Source organism: Scleropages formosus, chromosome 17 (assembly GCF_900964775.1).
Source record: "Scleropages formosus chromosome 17, fSclFor1.1, whole genome shotgun sequence".
Taxonomy (NCBI): domain Eukaryota; kingdom Metazoa; phylum Chordata; class Actinopteri; order Osteoglossiformes; family Osteoglossidae; genus Scleropages; species Scleropages formosus.
This window is the reverse complement of record NC_041822.1, coordinates 16,246,812-16,274,292: the sequence shown is the minus strand read 5'-3', so window position 1 is coordinate 16,274,292 and position 27,481 is coordinate 16,246,812. Positions and strand designations below refer to the sequence as shown.

General features: G+C 42.8%; 2 protein-coding genes across 2 annotated transcripts in view; one reads left to right on the top strand and one right to left on the bottom strand.

The window, feature by feature from the left end:
- The first annotated feature begins 908 nt into the window (after positions 1-908).
- LOC108938575 (secretory carrier-associated membrane protein 1-like) lies at positions 909-14,867 on the top strand. Its single transcript, XM_018759225.2, has 9 exons — positions 909-1,124; positions 4,716-4,793; positions 7,652-7,780; positions 8,312-8,423; positions 8,536-8,664; positions 8,839-8,998; positions 9,553-9,654; positions 10,042-10,159; positions 10,849-14,867. The coding sequence occupies exons 1-9, from the start codon at positions 1,068-1,070 to the stop codon at positions 10,999-11,001; spliced, it is 1,038 nt and encodes a 345-aa protein (XP_018614741.1). The 5' UTR covers positions 909-1,067; the 3' UTR covers positions 11,002-14,867.
- Positions 14,868-14,954: 87 nt separating this feature from the next.
- The window catches only part of LOC108938576 (LHFPL tetraspan subfamily member 2a protein-like), a 43,665-nt gene continuing 31,138 nt past the window's right edge, over positions 14,955-27,481 (bottom strand). The window contains exons 3-4 of the mRNA XM_018759227.2: positions 25,235-25,979; positions 14,955-18,255 (exon numbers count right to left, since the gene is read on the bottom strand). Of these exons, the coding sequence (XP_018614743.1) occupies positions 17,999-18,255; positions 25,235-25,646 (669 nt within the window). The 5' untranslated portion in view covers positions 25,647-25,979 and the 3' untranslated portion in view covers positions 14,955-17,998. The remainder of the gene's footprint in view (positions 18,256-25,234; positions 25,980-27,481) is intronic.

Genomic DNA, 27,481 nt, shown 5'->3' with positions numbered 1-27,481 from the left:
GTTCTTGCAGGCACAGCAGTACAGTTGAAGTGCAGGATGAGAGTCAAGACAAGTCCAAGTCATTCCCATCTGCCAGTAAGCATCAGCATGAAGGAAGGATGAAGAGCAGCATCCCATATGGAGCACTAGCCACTCTGCTTCGCCATTCCACTTGTAGGCCCACTGCACAGGGCCTGATACATTATGTCTATGGATCTGAATCGTTCCTTAAAATAATTGACTGAATTCTTTTACTTTAGTTTTTTCAACCTAAACACAGCAAAGGCCCACGGTTCAGTGCATTTTTGAGTTTAGTTGCAGCGTGATGAAACAGCTTGCTCCACACGTCAGCAAGCTGATTCAAGATCGTCAAACTATTTAAACATTAAGAAATGCAAAAAATGTGTTTACATAAACTGTAAGTGTCATCAGGATAACAAGTATCTACCCTTCAACAATTTATGTGGGAAGAAAACTGTTCCGGTCAAAAAGGGCTCATAGGAAACTGGGTCTTTCATGCTGTTTCCATTTAGTCCATGCCATGTTGTTCAGACGGTCAAATTATTAACAGATTTTTTACGTGTGTATTGATTTTTGTTGTGCATTTTAATTATGTACTGTAGATGTTAAATGTATTGTGTAACAGAGTTCATTTAGGGACAGGGTCAGAATCCTGTCGAATATTTATATATGCACATAACAAGAGGCTCCTCAGAGTTGTTAAGGAATGTTTAGCCGTAATCTTAGACTATGAAAAGGTAACTCCTTATAATATAAATTTCAATATACACAGCAATGCTTGTCGTACCCTAGAAAACGTCATTCACACGTTCACGTAAAAAAGCAGAAACAGTGAGACACTGCGGTTCAAGGAAGTGATATCTTTGCCGCCCAGGGACGAAGAGACGCCGTGACGTCATTTCCGTTTACAGCCATTTTGCTGCTGAAGCTGAGAGTTGAGCTCTGTCGCTAGCGGCAGCGGTTGGACAGGGTGAGGAAGATAGGCTTCTTATTTTATATATCCACAACTATTATACGGCCACGGCGAACGAAGCCGCCGTCTGAAAGCAGCCTCTTCCCCCCAGAAAATGTCGGATTTCGACAGTAACCCGTTCGCGGACCCGGACTTCAGCAACCCGTTTCAGGTGAGCTGCAGAGAGTGAGTTGTTGGAACTCACCCGGCCGAGACTAAGTGAGTGAACCAGCGGAGGAGTCCGGCGCTCTTAAGTTGTACAGCGTTGGGAGCCCGCGGGCTCAGTGCTCACCTCACACTCGGGCCGCGTTGCGTTGGCACCTGCCTTTTGCAATGTCTGGGCCGCGCTAAAATTCTGGAACTACTGCTGACGGTGACTGTGTGTGAGACTGAGGCGGTAGACAACAAGTCATGAACACAATTAAAATTGAATAACAACAACAATAATATATGACGCAGAAGTAGGAGCCAGAGTGTATCCGCTCATCTGTCATCTGCCTCGGCAGGAGGAAGCGCGCTGTGTCTATATGCCCGCGGCTCGTTCCGTTCAGCTCCCCAGTAGTTATCTGTAAAACAGTAGATTCCCAGAGTACATATCTGACTGTGGCTGGTAGAAGCCCCTGCAGAGCTTCTCTTTCTGTATTCATTGTGTTCTCAATTTATAGTATTCAGTCTTTATCGAGGCCATTATCATGTCGAGGACTCTTTTGTTTTAGGTCACAAAACAAAAGTGCGCCCAAAAACCAAATACAGTCTGTGGCCTCATCATGTTTACACAGCTAAACTGAAGAAACTATAGCTGTAGGTAGGGTACTTCTCATTGTTAACCTTTATTTAGCTGGCAACTGTCCAAGTTGGTTTTAAATCTTATACACGGTAATCAGCTTAACACTGATTTACTACATTTGAACTACCCCCCAGCCTTCAAGCCAAGGAGAGGGCTGTAACCACTGCATTTCCTGTGTGTCTACATTGTAACTGTTGGGTCTCTCTTTTGTGCTGTGTGGGGTTTCTTTTTAACTGAATCTTTTTTTTTTTTTTTTTAAAATGAGTTTAGTAGCTGCTACTCTTTTGTAAAGGGGGGTGCGGTGATGCAGCGGGGTTTGGCTGGCTGGGTCCTGCAATGTGGTGGGTCTGGGGTTCAAGTTCTGCTTTGGGTGCCTTGCGGTGGACTGTCGTCCTGTCCAGAGTGTGTCCCTTCCTCCTTCGGTCTTGTGCCCTGTTGCCAGGTCAGGCTCTGGTTTGCCATGACCCTGCTTCTGAGAAGCGGTTTCAGACTCTGTGTGTGTGTGTGTACTCTTTTGTATGAATTTTATTATGCCCGTCATTGTAAAAGAGCTTCTATGCAGCTGCAGGAAAAGGTTAAACTGATGGTAGTATGAAATGTCTATTTTATGTTTTTCAAATGAGACTTAATTTAGAGCTTGGAAACTATGAGGCTCTCCATGTTCAACTGTAGCACTACTCATAGGATATCAAGTTTTTATTAATTTTGGAGGGACTGAAATTTATTTTTTCATTGCTGAGCCCATGCTGGCACTGACGAGATGATCATATTTCCCCCATTTATTTTCTGCTTCCCTCTGTGGCCTCAATTAAATTATCATGCAGTGAAATGTAGGCCTCTGCTTTTGGTGGGTTCTGTTACTCTGTGGGCTTGCTGGAGGCAGGATGTCTTTCATCCTTGTGGTATCATACCATTTTTAGTCTACATTGGTAAGCTGTTGGGTCACTGAAATTTAAAACCTTGAAGCTGAATAGTGACGCTATTAAGTCAGCGGAGAACCACAGTAAAGATCAATGGTTGAAATACAATAAATGCGTAAATAAGCATAACTGACAAATATGAATACGTTCCAATTTTGTTTATTTGTACTTTAAGCAAGCATCTTTCCAAATACAATAAAAGTGATTAATTTCTCCTGGAATATAGGAAAATATAGATTGAATGGAGTACTTATTCTGTTTGATCCCCCCCATCAAAGTACATTTTGACTTATTTTCAAAAAAGCAACCAATCAATTCAGTGTGAAACTAAAAGACACAAAATGCTGTACTTGTGGTATTGTTTTTTTTCATCATATCTGAAAGCTGCAGAATCCAGGAATTGCTCCAATTGAAGGAAAAAGGCTCTACAGCTTTAATAACAGTTAAGTAGCTCTGGCAGATTATTGGAAAATAATATAATGTAAAATGATTATGTTGCCCAGAGCTAGACATATTGAAAGATGTGGTCCTAATCCATGAAGTCAGGCACTAGAGATGAAGTTAACTGAAGTGATCTTGCTCAGCGGATCTGTGTTTGCATGGAAGGTGCCACTTAAGAGGTCATATTGACATTGGACTTCTTGAAGATGGGCTTAGCCACGGGATACTCTGTGGGTTCTGAGGATGTGCATGTTCCATACTATTTATGAACAGAAGCTATATTAATGCAAAACACAGCTATTCATGGGTAATTGACATAAAATTTGTGTAGTCAGTATTTTCTTATTTATTACAGCAGTTTGTATGTGTTTGGGGTGAGTAGAACCCATTGAATTTACATTTCAAGATTTTTGCATTGTTTTTAGAGATTTCTACGCAGTCATGGAAACGAAATCTGTATGGCTTAGATTAATGAGGCCAGTGTTCTATTTCTACAACATTCCTCCCAGCCATATTCTGCTGCTTAGTCTAGAAACAATTCCATATTGAAGAGGCTCTTAACATGAGAAATAGTTTTACATTTTAAAATGGTATTTTATACAAACTTACATTATATTCATCTTGCTATAACTCAACCTGATGGTATTCTTTCATTTTATGTAATTACAATGAATGAAGTAAAACAAGAGGCATCGACTAGTGCAATGATTAGAGCCGCTGCCTTCCGCACAAGACTGAGGTTCAAAATCCTTCTCCATCCACAAAGTAGTTCCCTGTGTGCCTTTTTAAGGAAAAGTGATGCATATATAAATATATGTAAGTAGGACTGACTAAAAATGCCTGCTGTGAACTAGAACCAGGTTCAGTGAGCTTGTGCACAGCAGATTAGGCTAGTCTCAGAGACACAAAAAGATGCCTTAATGTTGCATTTTTGTGGAATTTCCAATATTGCCTGGTACATTTCGCCCCCCCCCCCCCCCCCCCCCTTTTCTGGACTTCTAATTTGATACACTATTTATAGCAAATTCATGGAAAAAAGTATTTAGAATTCTACAGACATGCCAGTTCTAAATTACAGGAATTCAGTTTTCAGTAGCTCTTGATGCTGAAATTAGTGCATGTATTATTCAGGGGGAAAGAGATTTTACATAAATTACTTCTAGTGTATTAGAGGAAATGAGTATCTTGCCTGTTTCACCATTTGTCCCACTGTGACTTCCTTTGATGTTTCTGAGATAGAAAAGTAGTTTGACAGGTCTGATTAAAATTTGCAAGAGACATCATTCACAAAAACTGAATCTCATTTGTGTGAATATTTGAACAACAATGTGAATATAGTCCTGTCACCTCCACACTGGTAATAAATATGGGATTTTGCCATTGCCTGAATACCCATGAGTTACAGTAATGATATTTATCATTTCACGTAATACTGGAACAACATTTGCTTGCTCTTCTGGTGCTAGATATCTTGGGAGGGGAGACCTTTCTGTACTGAAAAAGACTGAGGAAGAAATAACCTTCTTTGAAAGATAGAAAACATGAACTGACAGATTTCATAATTTCCTTCTGTGTTTTCTGCTAATGGAGAACTCTCCTTTGTCTTTTTGCTCAGGACCCATCAGTCACTCAGGTAACGCGGAGCATCCCTCAAGGTCTGGAAGAATACAACCCTTTCACAGATGCCAAAACGGTGAGCTTAGACATACAGCGCTTTTGAGAAATATAATGCAGTGAAACGTGTCATGGAGAAAGATGTTTTCATGTTTTTATCCAGTCAAAAAGAATTTAGTTGTCACTTGCTTTTCCAATCTGTATTGTCTGGTGATCTATTTTTTTCCAGTTTCTAAGGTTCTGCAGTTCATCTTTTGTGACATTTTTGTCAAAATTCAATATTTCATTAATAAGAATGCAAAATACTAGCAGCCCATTTCAAACTTATTTTCTATTTTCAGAATGAATTGTTGAATTTATGTATTTAAATTGGGTTCAGCATAGTTATTTTATATACTTTGATTGTGGTAAAATAACATTATAGGAATTAGTCTGATCTCAGAATTGTTTCCTGTGGAAATTTGGAACATTGTGTATTTACTGGTAATGTGCACAGATACATGGAACATTTTTACTAATTTCAGGAAGGGTGAAGTCAAGTTTTGTAGCAGTGATTCATACAGACCGTTGAGATCTATGTACGTGTATGTTTGTCAGAATATGTTAATGAATATTCAAAATTTTTGTGGAAAGATGTAAGAAATGGAGTTGTGGTTTAGCATCACTGCTCTGTTTTGCTTTTTCAAAGCTCTAAGTAAGCATTATACAATGCAGTTGACCTTACCTGTAGTTGATCAACTCTTTGCAGATGTGTACATAAGCAAATTCCAAGACACAAGTTGTCCTAAAATATTTACAGTGTGAAATCACTGGCAACTGCACTCTGACTCAAAATATGACATGGATATAAATTGATGTTGTATAAGTACGTTGAAAACATGGCTAGAAATCTGTATGTGGTTGCTGAAGATGGGGGATGGATGAATAACTTCAATGTATTGTACGTTCAGTGCATTTCACGGTTCCTTTATACTTTTTTGAATCAGTGTAGAATGAACGGTAGTTGCTCTGTCAAAATGAAGTACTTTTAATGGTAAATAAAATTCTTCAAGTTTAGTTTTTTCATCCTTTAATGTACTTTTTTCCTGCAGTTCCCCCTGGCTGACTGTGTGACCCCAAGCTACCATTCCTATTGTTCTCTGTATCAAGATACATTAGACTGGAGAAGTGTTTCTTCAGTTTCCCAGTACAGTTGAAGCTGGACGGCTGAAGCTTATGTAAATTGAAACTGTTTCCTTATATAAAGGGTGCATATTTTTTTGAGGTCTTGTTTGAGAATATGTATTGTGGATTTGTGCTTCATTGGTTGTTTTGTGGTAGACATCTTCATCCAAGCCTCGGTAATGTGAATAGCTTCTGCCCTATGCACTCTTGTCAGGTTGTGTGATCTGTCTGCCTCTAGGCCACCAAAACTCACCATGGTGTATCACTGTGGTTGTGTAGGGCTTTCAGACCTGCTCTATGTGTTTAATCCTCAAATGGCAGCTTTGTTTGCAAGTAAAGTTGACTTCATTGTCCAGATAGCGATCTCTTCCACTGACTGTCTGGAGCACGCATGATGAAATCAGTTCTTGGTGGCCTGTGGGAACAAAACTTTTGCTCCAGGTTTCTTCATTTGTCATTAATTTTCCTCATTATTTTGAGATTTTTTCCTATGTTGAATTATATTTCAGTATTGCAACTGCTGAATATCACCATGTATTTGTTAATTCATGTTTCAGGGTTTTAATAATTAACTGATAAATGGACCTGTTGAGCTAGGGTAACAAGGTCAAGTATGAAGCGGCAGACAAGAGCAGCAGTGAAAAGCATGCCAAGAGCTGATAGGGAGAAATTTGAGGAACGTGAAAGGTTATGATTATGAGTTATATTGTGTCAGAACTGCAAGCTGCATTAATCATATTTGCATTCATCTGCGTTATGTTGAGAGATTGGAGCAGAAACCGATTCCAAGAAGTTTTCTGAACATTAATGACCCATGTGTGATTTTAACAGGATGTAAATGAATGTGTATTTGCACTGCCAGCCACCTCCTCGTATGTGTTACAATGCCAAGTTACAGGTTACAGTGGAGTTGGCTGAGCTGTCATTGGTTTTGTAGTAGTTTTTGATTTCCTCTTGCTATCTCTCATTAACTGAAAGCATTTGTTTGCATTCAGGTATGATAATGATGCTCTTAATTCATAAGGTTGTGCCAGCTGTATTTTTAGGCTTCACTGATTTGTTGGCTGGAATTATCTGATTACACAATAGCTTTCCTTCTGTTATCCATAAACTGTCAGCAAAGGTGTCTTACACCATGCTTGTTGTTTTGAGCTCAGCAACTCAACCACCAGTATTGGCTGTCAGGGTTTCAGTATAAAATTTAAACTTGACATTTTGTCCAGGAAACGATACATTCAGTTTCACTTACCTTAGAAATCCTTTGGAATGGTGCTATAAAGTCTTCCCCTCCACAAATTGACAGCAGGCCTGGTTTGCATGAGGGGGAGATTACTGTGGCGCACTAAAGTATCAGTGTGTTAACATAAGGTTTAAAAATGTTTAACTGCATTCTCTTTTAATGAATGCATTTCTCAAGTTGTGCTGCAGCAGACATTCAGACATTCCTTGCCTTTGAGAAAGTTTCTGAAGGGCCCAAAAAGCATCTCCCTCTAGCTGCCAGTTTACTTGAAAGCATCCATCTTCCACCAGCACCTTCAAGAGAAGATTGCTATTGATTTGGGTTTTGCACCTGATGATGGAAGTGAAGGCTGAATCGCAGTACTGACTGAACGCAATTAAATGTTTTGACCATAGACTCAGCCTGCAGTGACCTTTTGCAAACAATGCTTTCTGTGCCTGAAGATGTCTGCTGCCATTTTATAATGTCATTATAAGAGCATTGTCATCTCTAAGCTACCATTAATGAGTTTGGGTAACACTCTTCATTTTCAGGCCCCCCCAGGCACAAGTTCTAAAGCGCCTCCAGCCGCAAGCACGCAGCCTGCCATCATGAAACCCACAGAGGAGCCGCCGGCCTACTCCCAGCAGCAGCAGCAGCAACATCAGCAGCAGACAACGCAGGTACCGTACTTGCCCCAAACTCCGCATCCCTGTCTAGCCGTCTATTTCATCCTCTTCTGTTTTCACCTTTTCTCCTGCAAAATACTTCACGTTTACACTACAAGCAATCCTAAAGCATGTCATAAACGCAGAAGATGTAATGAGTATGGTGAGACGCCTGAGCTATCACGTCTGTTTTCTCACGATACTTTTATAATGTTTAAGCTTGTTACAAACTGTATTCTGTATATTATTAGGCAGTTTTACCTTCTCTGGATGGTAAATGACAGACCACCACCACATTCAGGTAATGATTACCACATGGTGCTGGGGAGTGAACAAACTCCCCCCCCCCATTGTTTGCTCTATCTTCCATCATATTCCAGAATAATATCAATAAACTTTTTTTTTTTTTTTTTTTTTGTATTCAGTTGCAGAAAAATGTGGAGAAATACATGGGATTCCTTGTAAGCAGATGTTACACAAGTGTGGGGGGGGAAGAAACACCCTGCCCCAGGACCAACTCAGGAGTTCCTGTCTTTGTCCCTTCAGGATCAGGCCCGTGCTCAGGCAGAGCTTTTGCGGCGGCAGGAAGAGCTGGAGAAGAAGGCCGCCGAGCTCGACCGACGAGAGAGGGAGATGCAGTCACTCAGTGCAGCAGGGGGTGGGCAGTTACTAAAGACTGGGATTTAAGAAGCTTTTCCTGCAAATATTACATTTCTTTATTTAACATGTGTCAGTGAAAAATGGGCTTTGTCATATGTTGTTTTTTTCAGGAAGAAAAAACAACTGGCCTCCACTTCCAGAGAACTTCCCTGTCGGCCCATGTTTTTACCATGATATCGCAGTAGACATACCTGTAGAGTTTCAAAAGACGGTCAAGATAATGTACTACCTATGGATGTGTGAGTACATTATTTACTACAGGGACAGTAAAGCTTCTGTAATAGACATAAAGAAATGATAAACTGAGGTGGTTGTGTTAAGCTTAACCTTTATTTCTGTATCTTTAAAATTCTACCAACAACTAGTAAAAATCTTGTGCCTTTGTTCCTTTAACGCCCTGTTTCCATTGTCAGTTCACACGGGGACGTTGTTCGTGAACATATTTGGCTGCCTTGCCTGGTTCTTTGTGGATGCTGATCGAGGAGTGGACTTTGGTCTGGCTATGCTCTGGTTCCTGCTCTTCACACCCTGCTCCTTCGTCTGCTGGTACAGACCCTTGTATGGAGCTTTCAGGTAATGCTTCATCACCCTCTGTCAGAAAGGTCACATGCTACAGATTGGCATTATAGCAGTCTGACAGGGGCTGCAGATTTTTTTTTTTTTTTTTTTGTGTGCCTGTTCCATAGGATATGTTTATGGTCCAAGAATGTGAGTGTTGAAAATGAGCTCTTTTGTTATCTTTTGCAAAATAGTACAAGATGGTTAAACGGTAAAATGCTACAGTGTAAGGTAATTTTAGTGAAAGTTAAACTAACACTATAGTTAAAACCTGTTCTGCTCATTTATTGGCTTGTTAAATATTTCCAGTGTTCAGCTGGAAAGAAAACAAAGGATCATCTATTCTGAAAATATTAGTAAAACTGGTGCTACCTGAAGGAAAATCTGTGAAAATGAAGCGTATAAATGCACTGTTGTGTGTTCTCTGTAATTTTGGGAATAGTTTTCCTGAAGGGATGTTCAGAGGTTTAAAAGTTTTCCTGAGGAAAATGATACGGCACAGCCATATCGAGAACATGGCCAACGGTGAATATTGCATCCTCTCTGACCACTTTCTATTCCCTCTGCAGGAGCGACAGCTCCTTCCGCTTCTTTGTGTTCTTCTTTGTCTATATCTGCCAGTTTGGCGTCCATGTACTGCAGGCCATCGGTATTACAGGCTGGGGGAACAGGTCAGTGGTACCAGCTCTAGATTATGGAATCTGTGTTGTAGGGAGCTAAGAATTGACCTCTTTACAATGACACTCTTAAATTCATGCCTCTCACATTATACTGCAGAGCTGTAGTATTGTAATCTTATTGGGGACATTTTGCTGCTTTAACCATGTGAACTTTGAATATTAACAGCCTTTTAATTTCCTCATTGATATGTTCACCTAGGCTATCACTTCCTGATGTTATGCGACTGATTCTTACATAACATGTAAAATATTCTTTACAATAACCTTGGGCAATTGAAAATGTGCTGCATTAGCACATGGTGTATTTGCTTACACATGACATTATGCAACTCTAAATGCTTGGGTTTTATTTTGGCTCCCACCTTTCCCCTTCAATAGCGGCTGGATTTCAGCACTAACCGGTCTGAATAAGAGCATTCCGGTTGGCATCATGATGATTCTCATAGCGGCCCTTTTCACAGCCTCTGCCGTCATCTCGCTGATCATGTTTAAGAAGGTATGGTACCCTGGCATTCCTACAGCATTTATGCTGTGAGCATTAGATTGGCCCCAAAATTAGCTGTTGCATGTTGTATTTTTATATAGGGAGTTGTAGGCTTGTCACACAGCAAAATATATTAATATAATATTGGAAACTATTACTACTTTCATGTGTTTTATAGAGGAAGTAGTAGGCCCCCATTTAAAGTATTTTAAAGTATTTTTCACATGACCAAACATTAAAATGGCTGGATTGTCTAGTTCATCACAGCATTATTTTTTTTAAATATATTTTCAGAAACATGAAATCAGCAAAGTGACAAAGTAGAACACAAATTATTCAGTCACTTTATTTCAATATTAAAAGTGATTAAAAGAGAATTTTAAAAAAATTAAAACTTTAAAAGTGAAAAGTGACACGCATAGAACTCTTAATATAAAATTGTATTATAAATGAAGCTTTGGTAAGGAAATGTCAATGCTGTGTGGTCTTCCAGCATATCAGGAGTATTAGTGATTTGCCCCCCGGTCTGGTTTTAAGAACAATTACTCAAACTTTTAATTGGTAATGTAAATATAAAAAATCTCTTGCCTAGAAAAACTCAAAACAATCTCTTGTCTCTGAACAAGTAATGGTGTACTGGTTCCAAAGACTGCGCTTTTGAGTTGCCCTAACTTTGTTCTATGTATCCTCCTGCCTGCCAGGTCCACGCACTGTACCGCACTACTGGCGCCAGCTTCGAGAAGGCCCAGCAGGAGTTTGCTACGGGCGTCATGTCTAACAAGACAGTGCAAACGGCTGCAGCCAACGCTGCTTCCAGTGCAGCTCGTGGGGCTTTCAAAGGGCAGCAGTTCTGAGCAGCCGGTCCCAGGTGTCAGCACTTTGGTCCTCTGTGAACAGAGCCACATCAACCCACTGGGCTGTGTGGAGGCTTGACTCTTCCCCAATGCTTGCTCCACACACTTAACAGTGGAAAATATCTCCAATACTTTCCCCTCCATGTCATTAAGCATGTTTGTTTACATCCCTGTCCCACTCCACTGTGCCCTTTCATAAAAGATCCCAGAGAGAAATCTTGTCACAAAGTTGCACTCCTGCTGGTATTAAATCATTTCCCTGGTGGTTGGTTTGAAGATAAGTGAGTTATAGCAAAGGTTTGCAGAAGAAAGGCACTTGATGGTGGGACAGGATGTGAGGACCATTTCATCCACCCTCTGTCCAGGTCTGAACTAAAGGTTTCATATTTTGGATCTCAGTGACAAAAGGCTTCAGTGGAAATGTTGATTAGCACAAACAAACTGTTGAACAAATGTGGTAACTTGCTAGAGAAACCGGCTGCTTCATGTTTTTCCTGTCATGTTCAGAAAAGTTGTTCAAAGGGCCTTTATTTTCTCATTCCTGTTTTAAGCCTCTCAGAGGGAGCTGGCTTTTGCTAGTGGACTTACTAGGTGCTCCAGGCTGTAGTTGTTACGGTTGTTCTTACTGCAGGAAAAAGGTGTAAGCAGATGTGGGAGGTCAGGGCTGTACTGCACTGTCTGTGGAGTGTATAGCCCCTTTTTCATCCATTTTCCATCCATAATCTATCCCTGTACCATTAATTTTTGAAAAGTAAGAAACTTAAATGGTCTATAGTGGTCAGATGGTCTTAGACTATTTTTCAAAGCCTGTTTGTGACACTTAATGGTGAACTTTACTAGCTTGAGTATTATTAATAATGGCTTCTGGCCTGGATTGACCATCTCTAAGTTGCAGAAGCACTGCTTATGCAGATACATGCATTACGTGAAACTCCTAACCACCTATTTCTGAAAATCATTTAGTTTTCTGCTGAGAATTGGTTCCCCCCCCCTCAACTTTGTGCGTCTTGTCCCTGAAGTCCCCTGGTTGACCTTTTCTTATTCTTAAGTCAGCGTTTCAAAGCATTTTTTTTTTAAATTTTTTTTAATTTAATGGAATAGTTTGACTTTTCCTGTCTGTTAAATTCCAGCTCTAGTTTGTGAATCCACTGGAACCCCATTTGGTATATTGTAACTACACTGTTAACTCAGTCCCATTCCCTCAAATGTGATTAAACCTTTATTCATTGTTAGGATCACCTTTCAGTCTTTGGCATTTACATGAGAAGGTCAGAAACTGAACAAGTCGTGCATTTACTTTGCACACTTTCCATTTATTTTTTGCATTTTTACTATCGGTATTGTTGTTACTCTGGTTTTGGCCATGACTGAAACAATTTTCATTTCCCCTTTAGCGTGAAACAGGTTGTCATTTGAATGCAAATTTTGCATTTTAATTCACTTTGTCAGTGCTGAACCCTTGTGATGATGGGACAGGAGGCCAAGTGGTTATTTCTGTACAGACCTGCTGTCCCTCATTCAGTTGCTCTCAGACCCCCAGGATTCATCCTCAGCTCAGATCTGTTTGACTCAGCAGCATCTTCGTTTATTGTACTGCACTGAGAATAACAATAAATAAGGTGTCCATTTCAAAACTTGGATCAGACTTGGATAGGATTGCAGAACTCATCCAGCTGCCAGGGTGTACAAATGTTGTGCACCAGATTTTCTCATAGTGCGCAAGTCTTTGCTGCGATTGGCTCTAGGGCTTCAAACATGTCGGTACGCTTGTGTCCCAAATGTAAAAACTTGATTCCACAAAATACAATCCAGCCTTTTTACAATTATCAAATAAAAAATAAACCAGGAATGCTCAGGACATGTATATCAAATGCATGGAAAAATGTAGCACAGTTGCCAATATGCTAGGTAATTTGCATGACTGGTATAAGAATTGAAGGGTGAAGGTGCAGGAATGCATGATGATACTACAGATATTACATCTGTCCCAGCTGCACAAATGTGAAAACATCCATCTCTGCTGCGGTGGTGGTTTGGGGGAGTGATGTGAAACATTAACTTGATTTTTGTCTCTTAAATATGTGGTAATGGCATCTGCTTCAGTGAGAAGGGAGGCATTTGAATTCATCGCAATTTTGGCTTAAGCGGTTTCATCTTGTATATTAACTCCCCCCCCCTTGGTTTTTCTCCCTTTGACCTGTTTCCAGGTCTCCTGACATAACCTGGGTGACAGAGGGGTTGAACTTAGATTTTTAAAATTTTATTTATTTCATATTCAGTTTTTTGAATTTGGAAAATAGAATCTTATGCAACATGGTTGTAGAGAGAACAGATGTGTCATTAGTTTACTTTGGATTACTTTACCTGTTACTGAACAGTAATTATCAATGTAGAACAAATGGTCTCCTTGTTCTTCCTGAAACCTTAATAGGTCATCCATGAAAGAGTGGTTGGACTTTGAAAAAAATGTTTAATTTTTTTTAATTCACAATTTTGTGTGTAACTACTGCAGATATCAAGTTTTTCTCCTTTGTTTAAAAAAAAAAAAAAGGTCCAAAATGTAGGCTTTTCTGCCAGTTGAAATTGGGTCGTGTGAGAATGAACTGAAACCATAGTCATTAAGCTAGCCATTTTAAAATCGTGTTGGACTGTTGCTTCCAGATACTTGATTTTAAATTGGTAACGAAGTGTGTGCAGATCACACTGAAAATGAAAACAATTGTAAGCTGCATAGTAGTATTGACTTTTGCATCTTTTAATTGGACTTAAGAGATGTTTGTATATTTTGTAAATTTGACAACTGGTCTGGCGTTGTCCTGTACAAATGCACTTGTCTTTTTCCCCTATTGCATGTCGAGTAGTTTTCAGTTTTGTATATGTATTGAATTAACACAAAATAAAACAGCTACTTCATTCACTAATAATGGCACCATTCTGTATAGTACACTTTGTGGAGCTGCTTTACTTGATTTACACACTTAATATCTTCTCAATGTCTTCAGGATGACTCTTCCATGTTTGTTGTAAATAGAATATTCATTTGTTTTACGACATTAAAAAGTGATGCCTCAATTTGGCAGTTGGAGGCTGGCTAACTTATTTCATTTTCATTAATTTAATTTTCAATTAATTAGCTGATTCCTTTCTCCGAATAAACAGTCCAGTCGTTTTTTTCTATTTACACAGCAGGGCATTCTTACTGGAGTAATTTGCAGTAAGTACAATAGTCAAGGAGTAGGGATTTGAACCTAGGACCTTCAGCTTGCAAGAGGGCAACTCTCTATGGGACATGGTAACAAGGCAAGACACTGGTTTATAAAGATATGTATTTGGAGCCTTAGAAATCCTTGAGGGCTGTCAGTTGCTCAGTAATGTCAGTTTCCATCTGCAAGTGCGCGTGCTAGTCTAAATGAAATTTTTTTTGGAAATTTGCTGACAGTTTTCTGTCAGGGCTCTTGTCATGCCTCACTTAAACATTTTCTTCTGTAGTCTGACAAGGTGTGTGTACAGATGTGCCCTTCACCATTAAAGTGAAGCTGATGCTGTAGACCTCAAATTAGTTTGGCCCCAAGTTCAGTGTTTGCCAGCCTCGGATTCTTCTCTGCTTCCAAGCTGTCATTGCTCAGCTGCGTATGAGTCACATCTCACACTCTGAAGGACAAAAATTCAGGTTCTCCCTCTTTCACCAAGCAAATGATCAAGTGTCAGTGTAGGAGCACTGTGTGAGGGTGCAGTAGGGCACCACAGTCTTTACCACAAAGCGCCACTAGAGGGCGGTGTGTCACTGGAGATGTAAAGCCTCTATTGTATCTTCATAAATCAATTAGATAGTTGAACTTGTTTAATGTTAAGAATTGTTGCTGTTTTGTAGTAATCACACTGGGTTTTCTTAAAACCAGCACATGTAGCAAGTCAACAACAAAACAGGGGCAGAAACCATAGCCACGAGTTCCTTTTCAGTCAGATTCAAATGATTCTTTAATGATACCACCCCTTGCAGCTTTGTATGATGGTACATTTTAAAAAAAAATCTGATGTAGAAACTAACTAGCTCTGACTCTCATCATTAGATATTGTCATTACCTCTTTTGCACCAAGGTAAGGAGCAATCCAGGGGGACTTCAGTCTTTGTCTATATTCACTGTACTCCTGAAATATAGGTTTTTAAACTTATTAAAACCTCATTAAGCAGTCTAGTTTTGGTACTTCCTGCTTGTGGCCCTTGATAAATAGATGTGAGTTTAGTCAAACACATAGTGCGGGTACACCTCTGTAAGGGTGGGCAGGTTCACTGGTACTTAACTTTGACAGCACAATGAGATGCAGAAGGCAAATTATAAGCCAAAAGGGTTATTTAAAAAAAAAAAAAAAAAAAAAACTGTCCCATAAAATGGGTGAATTTCATGTCAGTTTCTAAACTGTCTGACCAATGTCAATTTGGCATGGAGAAAAAAGTAGATGAAAGATGCCTGCTGTTTTCAAAGAGAATAGGGCTTTCTTTTTTTCCCCCGCAGGTTAAAAGTGGCTGGCTTTAAACTGTTCAGCTCTGAGTGAAGTCATGGGAAGTTCAAGCTGTTTGCAACAAAAAGGGTCTTAAAACCAAAACGACTTAAGGCGCATACTTTAGCCCCTCCGAGCTGTGACTTCTGCTTTTAAAGACTTGTGGACCTGCAGATGGAACTACTAATCTTTTAAATATAGATGCAGCTCTAACAATGCGGTAGCAAAAGCACGCGTGCACACAAACTAAATCAGATAACTGTATATACTGTAGTACTCTCTAGACAGTATGTGTGGTGAAGTTTAATTCATAATTTTTACTAAAGTGCTTAAGTGTAATTGCTGTTTTAGAAATTACCTGGATAGAATGTCAGATCATCAGGTACTTCAGATGTCTACTAGGAACTTAATGTAATTCCAAAAGTCTGTACCCCCCAGGGCCCTGCCCTCCAGCTGTGGTGATGCCTGGAGACATACAGGTGAGTTCTGTCCCCTGGCCGATGGACATGGTCCCTGCCGGATGTAGACCAGAATGAGAGACCGAAGTATCCCCCCACCCCCCTTCCTTTTTCACTGCTACAATTTTTCTAAGTCACTGATAACCTACCCTTTGATAAGACAACCATTCCAAAGAGCTTTTATCTTCATAAAACTTAAGTTTTATTTAAAATGAATCCCTTCATTTAGAATCAGTTGACAATTAGCCCGCAGCCCTATCTGCTGCCAAGGGACTCCATCTCTATAAATCAGTTTTCGAAGCGAACACTGAGGATCTGTTACAAATTGCCACGTTATATTGGGGGTGTGCAGAGCAGGGCCTGTGGTACTAATAGTGGTACTTGGAATAGTAAAACAAAGCACAGAGGCATATGCTCATCAGAACTTCCTTGACCTGCATAACTACCTACCGCCAAATTGTGTGCTGCTGCTAAATAACCTGCTACCCAACCAGCTGGCTAGAATATGAGCTAGCTACGCTTAGCTAGTTAGTTGTCTTAGCCTACAAGCTAGCTAATTAGCTACATACAATAAGCTAATGGAACAAAAACAAAACGTGTTGCTCGAACAGAAGTTGAGTTTGCTCACACAAGCAGTATAAGACAAGTCAGCTAGTTTATACCTTAAAAGTCTGCGGAATGAATCACAGGATCCAAACGCGTTATTAGCACATTCCACACTAATTCCGTAACTGCCTCAAGTTCAGTTAATTTTCGTGTCTCTGCTGTTCTCTCATTTTTCATATTTCTCAATCTTTTGCCAGTGAACACCATCTAAATGTAGCAGTTTTAATCCCCCCCCCAGAAAAACCAAATGCAGCAGATCAGTGAGACTACGATAAAGACAACATGCTGTCCTGTTGTATCTTATCAGAGTTCCAGTACTGTGTACAACACCCTGTATTTACAGTGGGAGGTGTTCTCAGTTGTGGAAAAACTAAAGCTTATACATATGGATGCTGATGAGTGAGACACCTTGTCTGGGATGCTGGATGTTCCCCTCATTGAGCATAGTTACTGCATTTGTAGGGATTACTGCCTCCCTACAAACTGCACTAGAGATGCCATCTTTGCCTGCTGGTGCATTAAGCAAGTTCTTCACCCCACCCACTATTTCAGTGAGAAATGCAGAGGCTTGGAGCTGACTGGAGATGCAAAAGATTGGAAGCAATGTCTTTTCTTCTCCCTTGATCTGTGGCAAAAAGACCAGGGAACTGTTGGAGAGCATTGGCTTAGCAGTCAGTCAGGGTCCCTCCCTGCCTATTGGAGAGAGCTTGTGTTGCTCAGTGTTGCTTTTTTTTTTTTTCTTTCACGTCAAGGAACATTTGCAAATATAAACTGATGAAAAATAATAATCCTCAGTAATACTCCTGTTTTATTTTTCCTTTGGTGCAGAAAAGTGACAGTAAGTCTTGTGAGACAGCGTAGTTGCTCCGCACATCAGTGGACTTGTACCCTGGAGGACTGCCTTCAGTAAATCTTTGGCTCTTCTTATATTTCTAAGTTGATGAAAATCACATCGTAGATTTTAACGGCATTCCTCTTTCATCTGCATTTGGTGGATTTGAAGGGAAGAGTTTCAGTGCAGTGTTGAACGGTAGACCTACAGCACCTGAGAATCCTGCAAAAGTGCAGTAGTGGTGGGTCTCCCTCTAGAATTTCAACTAAAGCCCAACACAGCAACCTTTCTCATTTTTCAAGGTTTGCAAAAATATAAATTCCTCATTCTCTTTGGAGTTCTATACAGCATATACAGTTATTTACAAATCATTCAGTGTCAGGATACTCTACCCCAACACTGCAAAAATAGACAACATACTGAAAATGGGAGTCATGGGAAGGTGCCCAGAGGACAGCTTGGAGTTCAAACCATTTTAACCATGAACCGGTTGAACAGCAGTCGAACCTTCAGGTCTAGTGGTAAATGGCAGCATCGTATTCCCTTCGAAAGGCAAGGAAGGTGCAGAGGACTGGGTTTCAGACCCAGGTAGAACGCTCATCTAAAGCAAACAGATGAGGCTTTTGCCCTCTTCAATTTCTTCCTGTACTTTGTCGCTGGAGGTGGCGATCTCAGCCTGTGCGGAGAAGATGGCACACAAGAAGGTGAGCACTGTCCCTCCAATGGCTGTGTAGAATGCCCAGCCGAGGGAACACAGGCCAACTTTGTAGGGGGAGGCATCCGGCCCGCAGTAGCCCTGAACCTTGTCCGAGCCCCAGCCAGCAGGGTAGAGCATCAGGCCCAAGATCAGGAAGAGCCCTGAGAAGAGACCGGAAGGACTCAATTCAACATCTGCTTTCTTTTAAGGCTTGAAACAAAGGAGTTATGCAGTGCTTATTTCCAAATTTTTTACATGGCCTTAATGGCAACAACTTTGTGTCAGTGCCTTCAATGCCATTTTGAAACAACAAACATGAGTCCAAAGGCAGCAGCTCCAATGATTAACTACCTTCTCCCTTTGAACATGGACATTGGTTTCTGATCCTACTTGCAGTAACCCTTGGATACTTACCCTAAATTACAAAATTTTAAAAATACCTGGCTGTATAAATTGGTAAATAATTCTAAGTAGTTTAACATTGTAAGTCACGTTGAAGAAAAGTGACATTTAACATCAGCTACATGAAATAAATGTGAATAATCTTCTGGATTGTGTAGCAGCAAAGAGGACATAATTGTAGACAAAAGTGGTTAAACTTCACTAGTTCAACTTCTCACTGATCCTCACAGTGATGCAGAGCGGATATGTTTTGCACATCAGTTTAGGGCCCTGCTCAAAGGCCCTACAGCAGTTCTATAGCTCAAGATTTCAATCTGTATCCACATACCCCTAATGTTGTGCCTGCTTTACGTTCAGAAGATTCGCTTTTCTCACCATATTCTACAGGACCGTTCTGGTAGTGTGGGTATTCATTCTTCAGCAAATGGTTATTTGACATGGCTTTACTCTGAATTAGGAGAAGATATAAAAGCAGGAAACATCTTGCAGTGGTTAGGTGGAACTAACCCTGCAGACTGAAAGGCTGAAACCTGAGGAAGCCTATACAGGGCAGTCGGCTACGGATGGTGGACACGTGTGATTACTTAATTCTATTCTCCCCAGCTCAGGGAGTGAGGTTTAGAGTGGTGGGGGATGGTAATGGAGGTAAACTTTGAAAGACAGTTGTGTGGACAAAGAAGAATAAAACAAAGCACCTTCCTCTCACAGTGGGAATAGTAATTTCCACAAATGAAAATACAACAATTACAGCAGGTGGGAGTTTCTGCTGATGGAGGCCTAAATACTCCGAAGGCCACATCCCTCAAAGATGTGGACAATAACGTGCTTGCGTTTTCACACAGACCAGGCTTGACGGCCGAGACAAATGACTTGAATCCTTCCACCATGAAGCTGCTGCAGGTAACGCCAATGGTGTGAATGCTACAGCCTATAATCAAAACATTTCTACAAATTCGGAATGTCATTTGTTCAGTGTACATTCTGCGCAACGTGTGATTGATCCCATGTGACCCAGGACACAGGGACAGGTGGAAAGGAGGAAGCTGGGTGTTGCATCCCATAGGATTGCAGCCACACCAAAAAAAAAAAAACATTGCTTAGGCTGAACAGTTGAAACTTCAAAATAAAAATAAATCAAAATAAGTAGGTCAAAATGTCAAATGTAGGTTTCTATAATACTGTAAATGCTCCAGTCTTATAGTAAGAGTTTCAACCTTCTTGAAGCTCTGAGTTGACCTGTTTCTTCCATAACATTTACTCAGATCTTTAGTGTTCTCTTTATAACCATAACCATGAGTGAAGGGTGGTTTTAGAACTGTTGGGCACTAAGTTCTTCTGAGATTCTTACATCTAAGTCCGTCATTATTAGACAGTAAGCGGGCACCTAATGGACAGCAGGAGGTGAATAACCAAGACCAGAAATTAGAATACTGTGCCTGGCTTGATATGAGGAGGTGGCAGAAAATCAGCTCACAATTTAATTTCTTTTATACACCCAATGTCTGTCTCCTGATAGACGGCTGCTTATGCTGTACTCCGTTACACAGCCGTGTTAACCAGCTGGTAGCAAAAACGGTGAGTAATCTGGGAAACTGCCCACAAAATAGGTCGGTCTCAGTGAGTGTGTCCACTAGGCAAATAGTGAATCAGATATGACACATTTTTAGAAAGAGAAATAATCTTCCTGTTTGCTTCTGTGAAGTGTTTATTGACGTCAAGCTCTGCAAGAATGCAGCAGTAAAATGTTTGCAAGTGAATCAGCCACTGTGTGACAGTAGCTCACATTCTGCTGAGCTCCAGCGTGAAAGTGTGGAAAAGACTGAAAGAATAGAATTAGACAAGGGTTCGTCCCCTCAGTTCACCCAGAAAACATGGTTCTGATCTGAAGGGGAGAACAAATCTCAGCAAAATGCTGCATCTGGCCTTCCTCTGCTCTAAGCCCAGAAACAATGACCAAAAATGCATTAGAATCTCCGGAAATGAAATCTGGGTTAAAGATTCCATCCACGTGTCTTTTGGCCCCAACCTCTAGACAATTACTGGAGGCAATGGGCAGTTCAGCATCCCATGGCCCCAACAGGAGGTCAGCTCCAGAGCTTTGAGACTCTTCTGGTCCAGTAAACAGCCCGGCACTAGGAAGCGGGTAAATTGGTTTGCGCATTTCGTCGTTCACTAATAGCTCGGGAGCATTTGCGGGCCAAAGATGAACTCACTTCTTGCCTGAGATGAGTGAGTCATTATTGTTCTTGCACTTGGCCTCCTAACTGGCATGGCTGTTGTAAGAAAATCAGATGACCTAAGGCTCTGGCACTAACTTACAATCTGTAGAAGTACTCAGCTCAGTTTAAACAGGTGTTCAACACTCAATCCACATCTACTTCACTTGAACAATACACACACACATTTTCACCGCTTGTCCCATACGGGGTCGCGGGGAACCAGAGCCTACCCGGCAACACAGGGCGCAAGGCCGGAGGGGGAGGAGACACACCCAGGACGGGACACCAGTCCGCCGCAAGGCACCCCAAGTGGGACTTGAACCGCAGACCCACTGGAGAGCAGGACCTGGTCCAACCCACTGCGCCACCACACCCACTTGAACAATACAATCATCTGTAGACTACAGTGTAATTAAATAAACTGAAGGCTATTACCCAGGCTGCCCCAGTGCAGTGGTGGTACAATTTACATCTCCATGCAGCAGTCTGAAGACTTTGGAGGACCGATTCTATGGACCAATTCTGTAGAGGATGGCAAGAGGCCATCGACTGAAGTCTTTGAAATCAGTCGCTGGGGGAAATAGTGGTAGGCGGTATTTGGAAAGCAAAGGGTTAACTGCGCTATAGCCGCTGGGGGCCTGGTGGTAGCTGGAGACTCCAGACAGAGACATTCCCCAGAGGGAGCAGGGGGACCAAAGTTATGAGGAGGTGAACAGAGGCAGGAGGGACACCACGGCTCCCCGTGCACATTATCCCAGGAAGGAATGTAAACAGAGCCCTATGTTTCAGTGCTCATCATTATAATTGAGAAAGCATTTAAACTCTCCTTTTATTTGGTTTCAATTCTGGGTTTCATGTGGCACAAGACACCTTAATGAATGGGACAGAGAAGATGCACTCTGGATACATCAGTGTGCAATTGTTTACTTTCAGCAGAACACCAGTTTGCCTACAAAACCACATGGGTTAAAAAGCACTTAGGGTTTGCTGCAGATCCCCAACAGCGATCCTTCCCATTGATGCCTAAAACTTTGATGCAGCTCAAAGCGACACAGAAGACGTGCGCCTCCCATGAAAAGTCAACCTCAAGGACTAGACAGCGCTAGCATAGGAGATCTTTCCGTGTTTCCAAAGCCCGGAATAACTCGACATCCGCGGAAGCATCTCGGACAAAGGAGGACCAAAAAGTCCCCTTCCCACTGGCCCGGATGCATGCGTCCAGCCTTGCGCTCTGTGTCCAACGAGAGCCAGGGAAGCTGTGCCGAACAACAGGAAGTACTTCCCTTTGACACCGTGCCCATTCCAAGCCACGAGCACTATTTCCTGTCATTACCCATGAAAGGTGAGATGTGAAACGGAGGAAAGGCCCCTTAAATGTTAAATGTGAAAAAACAGGATAATATTAGTGTCACAAACTCAGTTCATTGCAAGCACATCCTCTCTGGATAAAGGAGGAGAGCGAACTGCAGTGTCACAGTAACACTTTCCTGTTTGCTGTTTTTGATTGTTCTCGCTGTATGAATGAGCAGTTCTTTGCGGCGAGGTGAGCAGATGCTTGTACTCATATACTGGCACATTTGCACAGTTGTCATGTTGTTCCCCCCTAAAAGACCTCTCCCACCCTATATTTGAGACTGGTCAGCACATACTCCTTGGTATACACCTGATCTACAGCCGAGCTGAGCAAGCACTGCTGAGCACCTGAATGGTTTTTAAGTCCACAGTATCTGCATCTCCAAATCGGTCCACAGGATCAGGGAGCCCTGACCAGAGCAGAAAACATGGAAGAATGTTCAACAGTTTGGTTAATGACTGACAGATGCCTGCGAAAGACATTGTGTAACACAAGGCGAGATGGACACACCATGTGTGTGGAAAGCAGTGGAGGCTCTGCGTCTGAGCAGCCGACTTCAGGGACAGAAGCTCTGGTCAAAGATGGAAACGTTTGCTATCATCTGGGAAAATTAAGTATTTCTCTGTCCTCACCAAACTCTTCCTGCTCCAGACGCCTAAGAAAAACAAGAGACTGACTGCAATCAGTCCTGTGACCAGGTTTAGGTGCCTGTTTCTCCACAGATAAGGAGGTCCAGAGAAGGTAGGGAGCAAGGGGCCACGAGCAGCACGTGAACCCAGGTGTTGGGTTTCACCAGCATGCTGGGTCTTCCCCATGGCTGGGCACAGTGCCAGGCTGCCTTGGGAGGAGCTTTCAGCCCTGTCGCCTTTAGGTCGGCAGACTGGGCACGCAGAGGAGGTGGGGGTCGTCTGGTACCCCCCCTTGGCTAAGCAGGAGGTGAGAACAATGTAACACAAGGAAAAAAGCAAACAATAAACAAACCCAGTCTCCTTGTGCCAAAGCAACTCCGTTTTCCACGGACCTGTGGAGCCGAAATCTATCTGCATCCACATTAAGTGGCCAAGTTAAACTTCAGTGAGAGAGAAAGCAACATGTATGTTTCATCTCCATCATCATATATCATAACCTTTTCAGAAGGGCACGATGGACACATTTACCTGATTTTACTTCAGCTTGAAAACAGTAATGCGTAGCTCTACCCTCAAACATTCGATAAAACACATTACACTTTGACCTGGATAAGAACATCCCAAAAGACACCTCAGAATGCCACCACTGTGTCACCAGATTTTGAGCTACAGATATAGAAGCACAAAGGACTTCACAAAAGAAGTTTGAAAATGTTGAACTACAAAAGCGGCGCTGGCTTATCCGTCCAGTTTGTGTATTAATATCGTTAATAAAAAGTAGCGGTAATAGTAGCACCTGAGAATGTGCTGCAACAATAGATGATTAGGTTTTCTGGGGGGAAAAAAAAAAAAAAAAACCGTGAACAGGAGACACCCCCTGCCCTTAGATAATTACCTGAGGTCCAGAATACAGCCCCTGCTGTGTCTATGGGCTAGTCACAAAGGTCAAAGTTCAAGTCGAGAGGTCAAATACCAACTGGGTTCTCAGGGTCACAGTTCAGACATTAGTGAAGCCTGCCTTCGCCCCAGGCTTGCCTCCATAGCTAAATAACCAGCCCTACCCCCACTGACAGGGTATCCACACACACACACACACACACACACACACACACACACACACTTTCTGAACCGCTTGTCCCATACAGGGTCGCGGTGAACCGGAGCCTACCCGGCAACTTAGGGCGTAAGGCCGGAGAGGGAGGGGACACACCCAGGACGGGACGCCAGTCCATTGCAAGGCACCCCAAGTGGGACTCGAACCCCAGACCCACTGGAGAGCAGGACCCGGTCCAACCCACTGTGCCGCCGCACCCCCACCAGGGTATCCACCTGTATAACATATCCCACCTCTGCCCAAACCTGAAACCTTAGAGTCAGGGGCTGTACTTTAATAGTCTCCTGCACTAGTAGCTGCAGATTACATTAAACCTATATTACTGACTTCCCACAACTTCTTCATCCAATGCTTGAGTGACTGAGTGTAAATGTGAGTCCCTTTAATTACCCCTTCTGGAAGAAATGAACGGTGTTGTTACAAATCATGAAAAAAAAAAAAGTAAGCAAGAAACTTCAAGTGTCCCCCTTTCCAAACAATGTCCCTCTTCATGGCCAGCAAACGAGAAGGCAGCGCTCATCCATCAGCCGCCCCCCTCCCTGCCTTCTCTCAGTGGGAAACTCTGGTCTTCTCTTCTCCGGAGCTGGCGGCCCATCCAGCTGGACTGTTTTTACATCAGGACCCGAAGCCGCTGAAGGCTGCCATAAACCACAGATCAGCCCCTCCCCTATTTTCCGGCACTGGCTGACACATTTGCACATGGCACATGGCACAAATGCACTACAGCTACTGCCGTTCCCACGACAACAGCTACCATAAGAGGGGACCACTGACACGTGGGCACATAGATGAAATACGGCCAGAACTGTTGCTGGGACAATGGCTTCATTAGGCACTGACCTCGGGGTAACGGTCCACTTGTCCTCATTAACACTGCGCTCTCCTCTGGGGTCCATATTTCAGTGAATGGAACCAAGTGAAACTCATTCATATGGATCTGCTTAAAAAGAGTGGCAAGGGCGAGCCTTCAGGTCTACAGCTGGGCTGCTCATATGGCCCCTCCTAAAGTGTCTTTTCTAAAAGTGCGCCTCTTCTTTTTCTTGCTCGGCCAACATCTGTGAGGTTCTGCATGCCCAGCTGTGTCGGACTACACGCAGGTCAGCGCCGAAAGGACATCGACAACGCAAGCAGTGGCGCTCTTGCAAAACAAACAAAACATACAAACAATCTGAACAACAACAGAAGTTCGCCTTGTCGTTCCCCAGAGGCAGGGCTTTCACAGACCTGACCAAAGTCTGCTGGAGAGCTCACATCCTGTGGCTTATTTTGTTTTTAAGACACTAAAAGTGACCAAAATATAAAGCTCTGCAGGCTTAATTTTCCCTCTTCAGTATAAGAGTGTGAAATTAACACTGCTATAAAATTGTTGGGAAAAACAATATTAAAAGTAGGAGGGAGCAAGACTCCACGCAGCATCCTTACCTGCAATGCCCTGCAGCAGACCACAGACATTGAAGATGCTCTTTTTCATGATGCTTTGGAAGCACATGGTGAAGACGGACATGAAGGCCACAGCACTCAGCAGCAAGATGCCCACAGATAAGAATATGACAGCAGCTTGCCAGAAGCCGCTGGCGATCTCCCCGAAGTGCGATGCGTAGGGTCCGCACTGAATGCCCCGGAACGTTCCTGAGATCTGGATGCAGCGACCATACAAACCCAGCGTGGGCCGGTAGGGCTCCAGCGAGCCGTGTGAACCAATGTTGGGGTCCGGGCTGCGGGGGGAGCCCAGCAGCCAGTCGATGCTCATGAAGGCGATGAGCTCGGTGAAAGCCACCATGATGCTGAGCAGGGTCCACAGCATGGAGCGGCACGTCACGATCACGTGACACATGGCGCTGGCGTCGATGGAGGTCAACCGTCCGGTCCAAAGGTTCTGTAGAATCTGTAAGTCGTCTTTTAACTGTATTCTTTGGCGTAAACCCTCAAGGTGTTTCCTTCAGGTTTGAAGTAGAAGAAAGGCAAGTAAAGTAGACTCTGCTCTGGGACAGGTAGGCTCAGATGTGCAGCAGCTGTAGATGTCTTTAAAGGCTCCTGCCGGCTGGATCCAGTCAAGCGAGTCTCTGCGGCTGCTGCAAGCTCAAGGTCCTGTGCTGGTGTGACTCACAGAGCTACACTGCACTGAGGGACCTCCTCAGGATTCTGAGTATCGCTCTTGAAAACACACCTACAGAAAAGAGAGAGAGAGAGAAAATGAAAATGAGTTTTGGGGGGGGGAGCCTCAGAAGGAAGCATGACTGTAGGCCACTTGCACAAGAGCTCTGAATCAGCACTCTGGATTCTGACACAAATGCTCTCACACACACACACACACACACACACACACACACACACACACACACGCTGCACTCTCAGACTCCACTGGAGAGACTCCAAACTCACTTCCCTCCAAACCACCAGAACAACACTCCCTGCAGTCCTCAAGAGTTCAGGAACACTTGTAACTCCAATTGCCATTAGTTGATACTGGAGGGAAGGCCAGTTGGTGCCTTAACCGCTCATAGGTGCTGCTAACATGCTGCTATAACACACACACACACACACACACACACACACACACACACACACACACACATATTTTCAGAACCGCTTGTCCCATACAAGGTCGCGGGGGAACCGGAGCCTAACCCAGCAACACAGGGCGTAAGGCCGGAGGGGGAGGGGACACACCCAGGACGGGACGCCAGTCCATCGCAAGGCACCCCAAGCGGGACTCGAACCCCAGACCCACCAGAGAGCAGGACTGTGGTCCAACCCACTGCACCACCGCGCCCCCCCCCCCGCTGCTATAACACCTCTTTTTTAAATGCAAACTACAACACTACTTTTTTTGGAAAACTGTCTTTTTTTTCACTGCCTCTCCACAAATACGAATTACTCGCAATTAAAGTTTCGTACTGCAACTTCTCTTTTCCTGTTTGAAACTGCATGAACCGCTTCTTCGCCGACAAGTACGGGGTCAAACGCAGCACTGAGCGAGGCAGTAAAAGCAGAACTCATTTGACCACTTTGAAGAAGCTGTGTGTGCCTTGTGTAAAAACAACCTTGGTGTGATTTCCTGCCCGATAAGGCAGTCAGGTGTCAACTCAAGCAAAGGGCTCGGAGTGGGGACAGTGATAAATTGAGGGCAATGTGGAATCATCAGGTCTCCCTGCACCTTGGCCTTTATAGCAAATACCTCCAGATCTGTTTGGATATCTGGAGAACAACGTGCCAGACCTGAAAACATGGGGAAATCACTCTGCTCAGGCCCCACAGTCTGCAAACTCCTACTGGAACTCTCCTTGAAAGGTACATGGTTCGGCTCATTGAAGGTGTATTATACACACACACACGCACGCACGCACACACGCACTGAAGCCGCTTGTCCCTAGCGGGGTTGCAGCAAGCCAGAGCCTAACCCGGCAACACAGGGCACAAAACTGAAGGAGACACACCCCAGACCGGACACCAGTCCGCCACAAGGCACTCCAAGCAAGACTCGAACCCCAGACCCACTAGAGAGCAGGATCCGGCCAAGATTGCTGCGCCACCGTGCCCCCGGGTGTATTATAGGGCTGATGAAATTAAACAAGTGTTCCCTATACAATTAGTGCATTAATTAAATCTCCCCTTAATTGTTAAAAATTGTCACCTAATTTCAGCATACTAAACATTTAATACACATAC

Coding starts and splice junctions, on each gene's coding strand:
- LOC108938575 (XM_018759225.2), top strand. CDS start 1,068: ATGTCGGATTTCGACAGTAACCCGTTCGCGGACCCGGACTTCAGCAAC. Junction 7,781..8,311: donor ATCAGCAGCAGACAACGCAG/GTACCGTACTTG, acceptor TTGTCCCTTCAG/GATCAGGCCCGTGCTCAGGC. Junction 8,999..9,552: donor CCCTTGTATGGAGCTTTCAG/GTAATGCTTCAT, acceptor TTCCCTCTGCAG/GAGCGACAGCTCCTTCCGCT.